Here is a 13814-nt window from a genome sequence, read left to right on the forward strand (position 1 = left end):
TCCAGTGGTCCCTTCCAACCAGACCCATCCTGGGACTCTGGGAATTAGGGATTCTGGGTTTTGGGGATTCTGTGATCAGTGCTGTGGTGTTGTACTAGGGCTCTGCCAGTGAGTGCTGACCAGAGAGCTGGAGAGGGACTTGGGACAAGAGCATGGAGTGGCAGGAACAGGAGGAATGGCTTCCCACTGCCAGAGGGCAGGGTTATGTGGGATATTGGGAAGGAATTGTTCCTGGGAGGGTGGGGAGTCCCTGGCACAGGGTGCCCAGAGAAGCTGTGGCTTCCCCTGGATCCCTGGAAGTGTTCCAAGTCAGGTCAGACAGGGCTCGGAGCAACCTGGGATAGTGGGAGGTGTCCCTGCCCATGGCAGGGGGCGGGATGGGATGAGCACTGAGGTCCCTTGCCCCTCAGACCGCTCCATGTCGCGGCGCTCCCCTCAGCTCCTGCGGCGCCCCCGCGCCCCGCCCGGCCCTCACGGCGCGTGACGTCACGCCAGTGTGACGTCACCGCCCAATCCCTTGGGCGGGCTCCGCTGACGTCAGGCCCCGGCGCGAGCGGCCCCGGCTGAGGGACGGGGCGGCGGCGGCGGGAGCGGGGTGAGCGCGGGGCCGGGCCGGGGGACCGCGGGAATGAGGGGCTGCGGGGACTGGTTTTGGGGATTTGGGATCCCGGGGCTGCCCCGGTGCCGGCGCGACCGAATGAATGAGGTGGGGGAGGGGCGGCTTCCCCTGGCACCGCGCGGTCCCTTCCTTTGGGGACACTTCGGGGACGGACCGGGACCGGCACCGGGACCGGGACCGGGGCGGGGATGGGGGCGGCGGTTCGGTGCTCGTGGCACTTGTGTGCCTCACCGCAGACTCGCTGGGAGCGGGCGGGTTTTGTTGGAGCGGCCCTTGGCAGAGGCTGTACCGGGTGTAGTGCCAGGGAATCGGGAATTGTTTGGATTGGAAGGGACCGTAAAGATCAATGCCACCCCCCTGCCATGGACAGGGACACCTTCCACTATCCCAGACTGCTCCAAGCCCTGTCTAGCCTGGCCTTGGACACTCCCAGGGATCCAGGGGCAGCCACAGCTTCTCTGAACACCCTGTGCCAGGGCCTCACAATCCTCACAGGGAACAATTCCTTCCCAATATCCCATCTAAATCTACTTTGTTTGTACGTTTAAAGCTACTGCCTCTTATCCTGTCCCTCCATCCCTTGTCCCAACTCCGTCTCCAGCTCTCCTTTAGGCTGTGGAAGGGGCTCTGAGGTCTCCCTGGAGCCTTCTCTTCTCCAGGTTGGGCATTCCCACCTTTCCCAGCCTTTCTCCAGAGCAGAGGGGCTCCAGACGTTGGAACATCTTTGTGGATTCCTCTAGACTTGCTCCAACAGCCTCACTGATGTTGGCCCCACTGGCCCCAGGACTAGAGCAGCTCTGCAGGTGGGGTCTCACCTGAGCTGGGCAGAGGGACAGAATCTCCCCCTCTCCTGCTGCCCACTCTGCCCAGGATACATTGGATGTTCTGCACCAATCTTCCTTACCTGCTCCGGGAGTTTCCTGCCGTTCAGCAGCTGCGTAATCTCCCCCTTTTTTTTTTTTTTAATGTTTATTTTTGGTGGCTGAGGTCAGGTTTCTAGCGGGTCCCTCACTGCTCGGGCTGACGTCTCCTCTTGGCGAGCTCTGCGAGGGGCTCGGCCTCATCCCCGGCCGTGCGTCACCCTTGGGACAGGAGCTGTGCGTGTGTGTCAAGGTTATTTCAGCCGAGCTTGGCCAACAGCTCCCTGCCAGAGGGAGCAGCTCCAGCCTAGACACCCTGGCACATCCCCCCTGCCAGGGAACACCGGCAGGGACACAGCATTCCAGCCTGGGGGGCTCTCAGAAGCAGAGGAATTGCCAGCAGGGAATGTGTGAGGCATTTGGGCTCTCCAGCTATCCGGGCAGCAGTCACGGGGGTTGAGCTGAGAGTATCCCTTAGTTTTTGCAGCTTGAGTGCTCCCAAGTGCAGGGATCTGATGGAGTTTCCACTTGGGCACCAGAAAGGCTTTCCCGTGGGCAGAGTGGCTTGTGCTTCATGTTCTGGATGCCTAAGGAAGGTGCTGTCTTTCTCCTCAAGCTCTTGGTACAGTTGGAAAAATTAGAGGAGCTTCCCAATGCATAAGCAAATCTGCAGGTCTGAAGCAGAAACTTGGGGTTTGTAGCCTAGTTGGGAGTTGAGAAATTGGAGCTCAGTGTGTTGGATGTGGTTGAAATCTGTGAGATCCTGTGCCCTGCAGAGTCCCATTATTTTTCTTCCGAAGAAGAAAGTTCTGGATTCTTTGGTTTAGCTCCCTGGAGGGGCGTCCCATGGCATCCCAAGAGCTGTGCAGCCTCAGAAATCCTGTGGGAGCTCTGGGGTTTATTTTCACCTCTCTTTCCTTCCTCTCTCCCATTTTCTTTGAAGCTTGCAGTGGGACTTTCCAGACCAGGCCCATGACTTCTTTATCTTTCTTATCACCCTGACATTCTATTAATAACTAATTAACAAGAACTGCTGGTTCTCATAAACATTTTTGACTTTAATGTGAGCAACAGGTGTTGCTGCTTATGTAACACCTTGGAAACCTCACAGAGGATCAGCAGCTGGCAGTTCACTCACTAAATGTCATTTTATGAATGTCTTTTTTTTTTTTTTCCCTTTATTCCCTCTTTTCCCTCTCCCCATGCTTTAATCTTCTTACAAATCCCAGAAATTTCCTGCTATCCCAGGCAGATTACTGTACATTGGAACACGTGTTTGCTTTCTACTAATCTTTTACACTGCCACTAATTAGTTTAAACTCTGTCCCTCAGCCATGACCCGAGTCTGTCTGGTTCTAGGACTTGGAGGAGCTGCTTGTGCACCTTCAGAGCCCTTTCCCTGCCTATCCCAAACTTCCAGGCATTTCAAAATCAAGCAGGAGAGAACAGTGATATCCCTGGCGGCTGTTGCTGCTCTCAAACACATATTTTTTGTTGGTTTTTTCCTTTTTTTTTATTTTTTTTTTCCCTTAGGTGTGGGGCAACTCCTACTCTCTGTCAGGTTTTGATTGGCTTTCCAAAGAGGCAGTGTCCTATAAATTGCCTTCTCTGCTCTGCTTCTGCCTTCTGCCACCAGCTGAGACCCAGGTGAGTACAGGAGAGGGAAAATTCCAGCTGCAATTCCGTTGCCTAATCCTTGAAATTAGCTTTGGTTTTTGGTTTAAATTAGTGGGATGAGGGAAATAACTTTGTTTCAGGATAAAACTCCCTCATTTTGCTGAATTTTTTCTATATTCTGTTTGAGTTGATTAATGAGATCAGGGACTGAGAAACTACTCAGAAGGGGATATGGGAGGGGGGTTTGAAAATATATCATGGAATCATGGAATGGTTTGGGTTGAAAGGGACCTTAAAGCTCTTCCTGTTTCATAGGCAAGGACATCTTCCACCATTAATTATATCTGTATATTATATAGATAACTTCTTTTCCTCTTCATTTCCTAACAGAACAGAAGAATTCCTTTTTGGAATAGCAAATAAAGGAAGCCTATAAAAATTAGTTATTTTACCTCAGTTAAATTTTTTTGTGTGTGTGTTCAGAGCTGTGAATAACTCCTGGAAGTAATTTAAATGGGAAATTTGCATCTCTCAGAATGAACTTTCTTGCTCATTCTGAGCAGGAAATGAGTTGCTTTTTCAAGTTATTCACTGTGTGGGGCTGACTTCAGCCATTTGTGGGAGTGTTTTGAAGGCATTATATTGATTTCTTTATCTATCTGTGCATTTATGGCAACTTTAGTTGCCAGTCACACGTGGTTTTTTCCCCCTTTGTATTTGAAATAGAAATAAATGTCATCAGTGGAGGTTTTTGCAGCAGCTCTGCTGCCTGGCTGTTTCAGAGCCTGCTATAAAATGAATTTACTGTTCTGAGTCAGACCTGGGAGTAAATTCTCAGCTAAGCCTTTGTGGTTTCACTTCAGGTATGTTTGCAAAAACCAGTCCAGACATTGGGAAACCAATTTTAGTCACAGCCAGCTTTCATTTGTACTTTCAGAGCTCAAAATGCCTTTTCAGGTACTTGGAGTGGAATTTTTTTGTCACACAGACCAGTGAGTCTCTCTCAGTGCTGGAATATTTTATTTTTCCATGCTGAAATAGGAAGGGATTATCATGAGAGCTGGTGCTTGGGTGTGAGTCCAGATGGAATGTGGATATTTCCAAGGATGGACACTCCTGTCACCTCCATGGGCACCTCAGACCAAGTCTCTTTGATCAGTTTAAATGTATTTTTTTAATAATGCAATTTCATGGGGCTAGACAATAGGCAGTTTAGCAAATCTGTATTTAAATAGCAAAACACCCTCAAGTACCAGAACATTCCCAGTCAGGTGACCTGAGAAGTGAAAGGAACACCCACATGAATCACTAGTTTGCTTTTCTCTGCAAGAGGAATTCATCTGCAGCAATTTCTTGTGGAGAGCTTCCATCTGCCTGGCTCTCTTCTTTAGAATATATGCCCCAAGAAAGGATTTGACAGGGTAACCTTATCAGGCAAGTTTGAAATGTGCTTTCATCTGGGAATTTACATATTCTAGATCCTTGGGAAAGAGTTTAAAATTGTTCGTTGTTCAGAGGGGATAAGGAAAAAAATAAATGATTGTGCCTTGAGGATTTTATTTGAGAGAATTAAATTTGTACCACAGAAATGACCAGTTGTGGCTGCAGGTATCATTTATTTGGGGTACTTTGCATTTCCTTCCCCAGTATGAAAGATTTGGAGAGAAAGAATCCAAAGTTGAATGCAGCACAAAGTAAATTATAGTTAAGTGAAATAATTAGGACTTTTTCCTGAGGCCTGGCTAAGCCCTGCCACTCCTCTGCTTGCTGGGTACCGTCCATCCTGAGTGTTAAATTGGCGTAAATCTCCTTTTTTCCCCAAGAGATTTCCTGCTCCCTCCTTGGCTCAGCTGCTCTTGCTGATGCAATCCTGAGGAGGTTTGCTTATTCACAGCAGCCTGCAAAACTTTCACTCCAAACGTGGCACCACAGCAGCTTTATTTTAGTCTGTATTTATACTTAAAATCACAGTTTGGAGTGATGTTCAAAAAAAAGAGGTTTAAACTTGAGCTTTAAAATGTTCTCCCTGTCTATTTTCCTGGACTGTAGATATTTTCCTGAGCTCACTCCAGGCAATAAATTACCTCTGCTCTTGTTACATCCCAGCCCTAGCTTGGCACAGTCCCCCAGCCCTCGGATGGCATCACGTTCCTCCGGATCCCTGCGGAGTTTTCTGGGGGAGCGTTTAAAAACCATTTCACGGGGCTGAATCAATCGTGACTCGTCTCTTCTCTCTCTCCTCACAGCACACTTGAAGGGGGAAGATGCCAATCCTCAGGAACCTGGGCAGAGCTGCCAGCCAGCTGCTGCAGAGCTCTGGCTGTGGCTGTGGGGTGTCCCTCGTGCCCGTCAGGGCCATCGGGGTGTCCCCACGCCAGGTGGCCTCCGACGCCAGCTTCCACTCGGTGACGTTCTCCGAGTCGGATCATCCCCGAGTGCTGATCACAGGTCAGCATTCCTGGCACAGCTGGGCTCCTGCTTCTCAGCTGAGCTTCCCCACTGCTCTCCTTCCTCCCCAAAGAGCACGGTTCTGGAAGTAAAAATACCCCAAATGTCCTGGAATTGGGATGATCTTTCCCATTGGGTGGTAAGACCAGAGTCCCTTGTGACCTTTCGTATTTTAAATCTGGAGCTCTTCTAAAACCAGTTCCTTGGAAAAAAAAGCTTCCTGACTCGCTGAGAAAATCATGCTAATTCTTGGTGTGACAAGGATAGTAATGGAATTCTGCATTGTGACCCCACTTTTCATTTGATTTTTTGTCTTTTAGGTGGTCTTGGCCAGCTCGGGGTGGGACTTGCAAAGCTGCTGAGGTGGGTCGCCATTCCCTGGCTTGCTTGTGAGTGAGGAATTCCAGCTTTAGCCATCACTTCTAGGAGCAATAGTTCACTGGAAAGTTGTTTGTAAAAGAAATCCTATTTTTCAAATGCTGTTTTTTCCTCTTGGCTTTGTAAATAACGTTAATGGCTGGACTTGATGATCTTAAAGGTCTTTTCCTTAATGATTCTTAATGATTCTATAATTAAATTTTCACCATAATTTTATTTGTGCTTGCTGTGGTTCCTGATGTACTTTGTGTGTCCTTTGGTCACAGTTCCCTAAATAGCAGGATTTTGTCTAAGGGACTGTCTGCAGAGTTGTTTGCTCCCAGTTAAATGGGAATATTCAGATTCTGAACCCTCAGAGTTTCCCTTCCTTTTCCTTCTCCTCTTCTCCCATCTCAAGCACACTTACCTCATTTTTTTATTGTATCTTTTCAAGAAGTGTGGAATGCTCCAAGAACTCTCCCTGATCCATGTCCTTGTCCACATCCACCTCAGCTCCACTTTATTACTTGCTCACAGTCTTTGCTGGAGTGCATTTGGACCAAGACCAAAAGTGAGCAGACTCACTGCACTCAACACTGTGGCAGTTTGGATATTTTCTACCATTTCTATGATTTATTTTAAAATTATCCAAATAATGGGAAGCCAGAACGTGCTCAAATGTCCCCAGATTTGCTCTCTCCAGCAGCCTTGTGTTGATTAACACGTGGTCACAATTTCTCTCTTTTATTTGCTTAGTTGATAGAAAAGTAGCTGCACTTACAACAATCCCAGTGGCTTTTTTGTTTTCTGCAGGGGAGTAAATTATTTGTGGGTAAAATTTCCAGCAAGAAAAGGGAAGGAAAGTCTCTTTTCCCAACATATTTTCACTTTCTAAAAAAAAAAAAAAAAAAAAACTCTATCTGTATGAAAACCTTGACTGCTACTAGAATATTTATCATTTATCAAAAATTTTATCATTTTTAAGATGCTATGTTGGCATTTAAAGGATTGTTGGGGTTTTTTTTTGTTTAATGCAGTGTCTGATTTTATTGTGGAAAATTTTGTTCCTCTGCTATTGCTCCTGCAAAACAAAATAGCAACTGATGGATTACCTCAAAAAGCTGTGGACTCACTGTTCCCTGTGGGTATTTTTACACAGGAAACGCTTTGGAAAGAACAATGTGATCTTGTCTGACATTAGAAAGCCTGCAGATAATGTTTTTTATAGTGGTAAGTGAATGGGGAAGCACGTGGAAAAAAAATCTTGACTTTACCTCTGATGTTCATAAACTAATTATCAAAGTGATAAGTGGATTACACTGACAAGCTGCTGTTCAAACCTTTGCATAATACCTCCCTGCTTTGAAATCTTACCAAGATGTTGATTTCTTCTGTTATTCCCTTTTCCTAAATATTTCTCTTTGCATTTTTTTTCACTGCTGCTTTTCCACTTCAAGTAACTCTTTGAGGCACGTTGTGCTCCTGCTGTGAAAAGAGGTGCTTGTATTCTGTTGGAGGGAGGAAGTTGGAAATGAAACTTGTGCTTTATTTTCACTTGCTCAGGGAATTTGTATTATGAGGTGGATATAGAGTCGGATTTAAGATTCCTTGTTTTTCACTGCAAACTTGCTAGAATTTTTCCTCATCATCGCTGTTTAGCGATGTATTCAGGTGGTAGAAGCAACAGCCTGAGCTTCATGCAGGACCTTCCTTCCATCCATTCCTGACAGCCAATTTCCCACTGCTTCCATCTCCTGCAGGTCCTTTTATCTTTGCGGATATCTTGGACTACAAGAACCTGCGGGAGATCGTGGTGAACAACCGCATCACGTGGCTGTTCCACTACAGCGCCCTGCTCAGCGCCGTGGGAGAGGCCAACGTGCCCTTGGCCAGAGCTGTCAATATCACTGGTCTCTGCTGCCTTTTGAGTGCCTAAAGATGGGTCAGGAGAGGTTTTGGGGGGAGATATCAGGGAAAGGTTCTTCCCCAGAGGGTGTCGGGCACTGGAAGGGCTCCTCAGGGAATGGTGACATTGCCAAAGCTGCCAGCGCTCCAGGAGAGTTTGGATGATGCTCTCAGGGTGGGATTGTTGTGGGGGGTGACTGTACAGAGCTAGGAGTTGGACTGGGTGATCTTGATGGTTGTCTTCCAGCTGAGAATATTCTGTAATTCCCACAATGTCTTGAGAAAGCAGAAATGTTCTGATAAATTCTGTTGTTTTGGGGTTTTTTTCCAGGTTTACACAATGTTCTGGATATTGCAGCTGAGCATAATTTGAGGCTCTTTGTTCCAAGCACCATTGGAGCCTTTGGACCCACCTCTCCTCGAGATCCAACTCCTGATCTCTGCATTCAGAGACCAAGGACAATCTATGGAGTCTCCAAGGTCCACGCTGAGCTCATGGGAGAAGTGAGAATTTTTTATTTTATTCATTTCCTAAAAGGTCTGGGAGAATTTCACTGAAACAGGTTTTTCAAAGAAGCTGTGGTTGCCCCTGGATCCCTGGAAGTGTCCAAGGCCAGGTTGGACAGGGCTTGGAGCAGCCTGGGATAGTGGAAGGTGTCCTTGTCCTTGGCTGGGGTTGGAATATTCTTTAAAGTCTCTTCCAACCCAAACCATTCCATGATTCTATGATTGGAATTTCACTGCCTTTTTTAGGATTCCTCACTCCTTTTCCCCATTTTTCCTTCCTTCAGACTTCAGTACTCAGCAGTAGTTCTGAGGCAGCTCTGAAGGTCAAATATCTTTTGAGCTTTGTTGGGAAAAGCACAAAGCATGGGAAGCTGGCAAACAGCTGACTTTCAGTGTAATTTCTTTCCCTGTTTTTTATGCTTTGGCCTCTGTGCCAATGTGAATGGCACAGCAGAAAGGACACTGCACAAAGCCTTGTGACAGCAGGTACACAATGATGACTTTTCACTCCTCTCCAAAAAAAGACTTAAGAGCCAAAGCCTTGTGAGCCTGCACATGCACAACTTCTCTTTTGGCTTTGTAGTTATTTATAAACAACATTTTTAAAGCTGATATCTTTATACAGTTTCCTTATGTAGGTCTGAGGACTGTATTGTCCTGGAAAGTCTCACAAACTTGGGAATGTTCCGTTTCTGAGCATTGTAGACCCTGCATGAATAACATGACAATCTATGTCAAAGATCCATATCTACTGATGTGGATGTGAGCTGGAAAAGGGCAAGCAGGGAGATCAGCTGCCAGGCAGGGTATGAGGATTGTTCAGTAATTCCTTTCCTTTCATCCCTGTCCTGGGACAGCTGAAGGTCCATCCTGTGTCAGATTTTTTCCTGTGAAATCATTGGCTGTGTGACCAACTCTTGGTGTGTAACTCTGTGTTTTTCCCTCCTTCCCCAGTACTACCACTACCGCTATGGCCTGGACTTCCGCTGCCTCAGGTATCCAGGGATTATCTCTGCTGATTCCCAGCCTGGGGGGGGAACAACTGGTGAGTGACTGGTGCATGACAAGAGAGCTGGGGAGGACTTTTCACAAGGACATGAAATGACAGGATACAGGGAATGGCTTCTCACTGCTGCTGGGAAGGGTTAGATGGGATACTGGGAAGAAATTCTGCCCTGTGAAGGTGGTGGGGCCCTGGTACAGGTTGCCCAGAGAAGCTGTGGCTGTCCCATCCCTGTAAGTGCCCAAAGCCAGTTTGGGAGGATTGGAGCCTCCTGGGGTAGTGGAAGGCATCCCTTCCCATGGCAGAGGATTGGAACTGGATGGTCTTTGAGCTTCCTTCCAAGCCAAACCACTGTGATTTCATGATGAATACCACCCAGTCCTGCTGCCAGATTTGAGACAGGAAACTTTGGGGTTTGATCTGAGGTTTATTGACTGTCGCGAAGTGCACAACACAGATCATAGACATCCATTATTCTCTTCCCCAGATTATGCTGTCCAGATTTTCCATGATGCCATAAAGTCTGGCAAATTCAAGTGTTACTTGAGGCCAGACACCCGGCTGCCCATGATGTACATCGATGACTGCCTGAAGGCCACGCTGGAGGTCATGGAGGCTCCTGCAGAATCCCTGACCATGAGGACCTACAACATCAGTGCCATGAGCTTCACTCCTGAGGAGCTGGCCCAGGAGGTGCAGAAGTATGTCCCTGAGCTCCAGATGACCTACAACGTGGATCAAGTCAGGCAGGCCATAGGTTAGTATCTTCCCTGGCAGCAGGTAAGTAAAAACATCAGCAGGGACAAAATAAAGTCTCTTTTCTTTTTAGGAACTGACAAATTACTCCTGTGCAGTTCAAGTCTTATGGTTCAAAATTCAGCTTTAGTAGTGATGAAACATCTCAAAGTTCAGAGAGATTTTTCCTTAACCTCACCTTTCTTGGTCCTTTTTCTTTTTTTTTTCCCCTGCAGCTGACAGCTGGCCCATGAACTTCGATGACAGCAACGCCCGCAGGGATTGGGGTTGGAAACACGATTATGACCTCCCTGAGCTGGTGACCACGATGTTTAGCTACCTTGGGTCTGACTCTAGGATTGCCCAAGCTAACTGAAATGCTTTCAGATGTTTCCAGATTTCCACAGAGGACCAGGAAGAAATGGCTGAATTTTAGTTTCTAATATTCTGAGTCTTAGAGCATGTCAGTTACTAATTTTCGTAAGTAGCGACAGAGTTGGGCAAAAGCATCCTGTAGCTGGAATATCCTTTAGATAAACAACAGCACTGGGTGCTGTCCCCCAAACACAGCACTGCTGACAAACACATATTTCTTGAACTTTCACACTTAGGGAAAACCACCAAATGTAGCACTTACTCCTGGCTAATGGCTCTCCAATCATTCCTGCCTCTTCCTTGGCAAACAGCGTGGGATGGCATTGTCCAGCCTGGCCTTTCAGGCATATCCCAAAAAGTTAATGATGGGTTTTGCATTTTCCTGGTGGGGGATGTTAGGTTGTAGCAAGATCCTTTTTACTCTTTGCTTACAAAAGAGACATCAGAAGAGCTGTTTCATGTTTCCAAATTGCAGGGGATCATTGCAATTCTAGTTTGAAATCAAACTTTGCTCAATAGCTCCTATTTATAATCTCTCTTTAGTGCTATGTAAGCATACACTTTTCTATACCAAGGGCATACAGAGTAGCATTCTTATGATGCTGCTTATAAATGTGAAGTGGAATAGAACTTGAATCCTCATCATGCTTTAAAAAACCCAGGGTTTACAAGCAAAAAGCTTTGTCCTGTTCTCTGCAGTTGTTGCTGCCTTCAGTGTAACGTCGGAGGGAGAGGAATTGTTCCATGGATGTGAGTCTGGCTGGGATTTCAGGGAGGCCAAGCCCCAGCCTGGGCTTCTTAGCAGTACTTTTGGTTCTCCCAGTTGTTTGGTGTCCCTGCATAGTGTCAGATAGCCTGGAGCAAGTTATAAAGGTGGGCTGAGGATGGAGCCTTACAGTAGAGTCGGATCAGCCTTGAAAATCTTTCCTGTTTCACCCAATTTTCCACGTGCACTGTGTTTGTAGATGCTGTTTATATGTAACTCATACCCTTTTATTCTTCAGAGAGGGATCCAGAAGCTGAAACCATCTTAGCTACAGCAAAGGGCTGTTCTGCTTGTTGAGTTTCATACACAGGAGATTCTGGGATGAACAAGGGAGTTTCAGTAGATGTGTGAGAGGAAGAGGTGTCAGTTCAAAAGCTACTTAGGAGACTTCAGGAAATGACAAACTGGAGAGACAGAAAAGTCATTGTAGGTAAAATACCAGTTTCCATGGATGTGAGCCTGAGCTGTGAGCTACTCTAGCTGAGAAACAGCCTCTGGGAGCTTTGGACTTTATTTTTTTTAAAAGAAAAAATTTCTTCCATTTTCAAAATGACTGGAAATTCCCTACAGGAACTTTTTTTTTTTTTTTTTTGTGTGTGTGTCTTGTATACTCCAGTAGTGTGTGTAGCTAAAAGCATTCAGGTATTTTTATTTTTTTGCCTACAACTTGTTTGCTCCGTTTTCTGTGACGGTGCTGTGGTGGTTATGAGTCTGTTGTGTTCTCTGTAACCCTGCCATGATCAGTCTTTGTCTCTTTGTGCAGGAGTTCTTCTGCACGGAAGCAACCTTCCAGTGAAGATTCTGTGGTGAAACCCAGTTATTTCAAATATTTGTTACACTTGTATCTCTTGGTTTTGTACTTATTTTATCCATTAATCAGTGGGCAAAGTAGGAATTTCCCAAGTATCTAAGCTCAAGGGTTGTGGCTGTTACTGAAACATTTTTATATTGTTTACATTGCTGAAAGGACAAGTTTTTAAACTTTGGCCACTGTTGTAACTCTCATGTAGCTCAAGTGTAACTTTTGGCCCAATGGGCCAGTGAAGTCGGCCCTCCTTTCACACCCCGCGAGCAGAGCTGGGCTTTGTCCTCTGCCCTGCCCAAAAGGAAGGGATCCAGACTGGATTATCTCCAGGGACCTGGAGCCAGCAGATGAAGGGCTGGAAAGGAGCTGAAGTGTCTTGTCCACTCCTCAGTGCCTCTATTCCACCCTCAGGAAGTGTAAAATAAAGAGTTGTTGATGGGTCTCACTCCATTTCCTTACATCACTCACAGTCCTGAGCTCTGATCCCCTTACCCTCATTCCCAGCTCCAGTTTAATTGGAGACAGCGAGAGGGAGGAGCAGGAATGTTCCTTGTTCTGAAACACTGTGCTTGGTGGTGGAGTTACACAGAAGCCTTGGAACAGGTGTCACGGCAAAGGTGAAATTCAAACCTATGGCATTTTGAACACAGTTTTGTATTTCCTGCCAAGATGTTGCTGGCCTCATTTAGGACCAGCCATTTAAGCAACTTAATTTTTAAAAAATCTGAAATAAACCATGTTCCAATAGAGAGTGGGCTGGAGGAAACTGTGACGACAATCAGAGAATGTTATTAAACGTGCAAGGTCTGTGTCCTGTTTGAAATTCTCATTTTCAATCTCCCCAGTGATCTGTATATTTTTCCCCCCATGTCTTCTTGCACATTAACTTGTAATGATGTCACTTTTTTTCTGTATTAAACCAACTTGATGTAGTACAGAATACCTTTTGTTACCGGTTGAAAGCTTGACTTCTGGTCAGAGGCTTCCCTCGTGACACTTGAGCACTGTGACTGTAAAATTACCTATTCAGGACAAAAAAAAAAAAAGTAAAAAAAAATATTGTTAAGAATATTTTTTCAACTATTGTTAGTTGTGGGTAACACCTACTTTAATAAAATCCTATGCAGGTGCATCCTGGGTTTGTAATCCTTGGTTGGAGCAGGTGAGAGCAGTGCTGGGGGTTCCAGGAGGACTGGGGAGGGACTTTGGACAAGGAAAGGAGGGACAGGACAGGGAATGGCTTCAAACTGCCAGAGGGCAGGGATGGATGGGATATTGGGAAGGAATTGTTCCCTGGGAGGGTGGTGAGGCACTGTTGGGTTCCTGTTTCTGTGTCTGAGCAGGTCCTTCCTCTAGCTGTTGCACAACCTGTGATGGGTCAGCAGGAGTGAGTAGATCACACTCATAAGCCCCCACAGCCGCACCCTGCCTCCTTAATCCATGGATAAACCCCTCCCTGCAGGTGAAATGAGGCTTTCCCTCCTCCCACACCTCAGCTTTCTCATGATGGGAACCTCTGGTGGAGAGAAGTTCCTCTTGACCCCAGGTGAATGACTAATGTGGCCACTGTGCTTCAGAGGATGTTGGCAGCACTGAGCTCTTCCCAGCTGCTTCCCTTTGATCCTTGCTCTGGATCTTGTTGAGCCCTGTTTGACACAAGCCCAGTCTGGCTTCTACAAGTGCCAGAGGTGATGGTGCTGCCTCCAGAGCTGCTGCAGCTGGAGCCAGGCTGGGAGAGCTGAGGCTTTCACCTGGAGAAGAATCCAGGGAGAGCTCAGAGCCTCTTCCAGTGCCGAAAGGGGCTCCAGGAGAGCTGG

The 13814-nt window shown here is 46.6% G+C and overlaps 1 protein-coding gene across 1 annotated transcript; it reads left to right on the forward strand.

Moving 5' to 3' along the window:
• The first annotated feature begins 474 nt into the window (after window positions 1-474).
• On the forward strand, window positions 475-13129 carry LOC134042374 (L-threonine 3-dehydrogenase, mitochondrial-like). The gene is made up of 10 exons (XM_062489604.1): window positions 475-595; window positions 3013-3126; window positions 5343-5544; window positions 5865-5907; window positions 7061-7131; window positions 7662-7811; window positions 8138-8310; window positions 9268-9358; window positions 9804-10073; window positions 10288-13129. Exons 3-10 carry the CDS (start codon window positions 5361-5363, stop codon window positions 10425-10427), a joined length of 1122 nt encoding a protein of 373 aa, XP_062345588.1. The 5' UTR covers window positions 475-595; window positions 3013-3126; window positions 5343-5360; the 3' UTR covers window positions 10428-13129.
• Window positions 13130-13814: the final 685 nt, after the last annotated feature.

Source organism: Cinclus cinclus, chromosome 3 (assembly GCF_963662255.1).
Source record: "Cinclus cinclus chromosome 3, bCinCin1.1, whole genome shotgun sequence".
NCBI lineage: Eukaryota > Metazoa > Chordata > Aves > Passeriformes > Cinclidae > Cinclus > Cinclus cinclus.

What these genes read in the sequence shown, in the direction of transcription:
- LOC134042374 (XM_062489604.1), top strand. Translation starts at nt 5,361, where the DNA reads ATGCCAATCCTCAGGAACCTGGGCAGAGCTGCCAGCCAGCTGCTGCAG. An exon ending in GGACTTGCAAAGCTGCTGAG is followed by an intron (nt 5,908 to 7,060) that starts GTGGGTCGCCAT and finishes ATTTTTACACAG; the next exon opens with GAAACGCTTTGGAAAGAACA. An exon ending in GCCTGGGGGGGGAACAACTG is followed by an intron (nt 9,359 to 9,803) that starts GTGAGTGACTGG and finishes TCTCTTCCCCAG; the next exon opens with ATTATGCTGTCCAGATTTTC.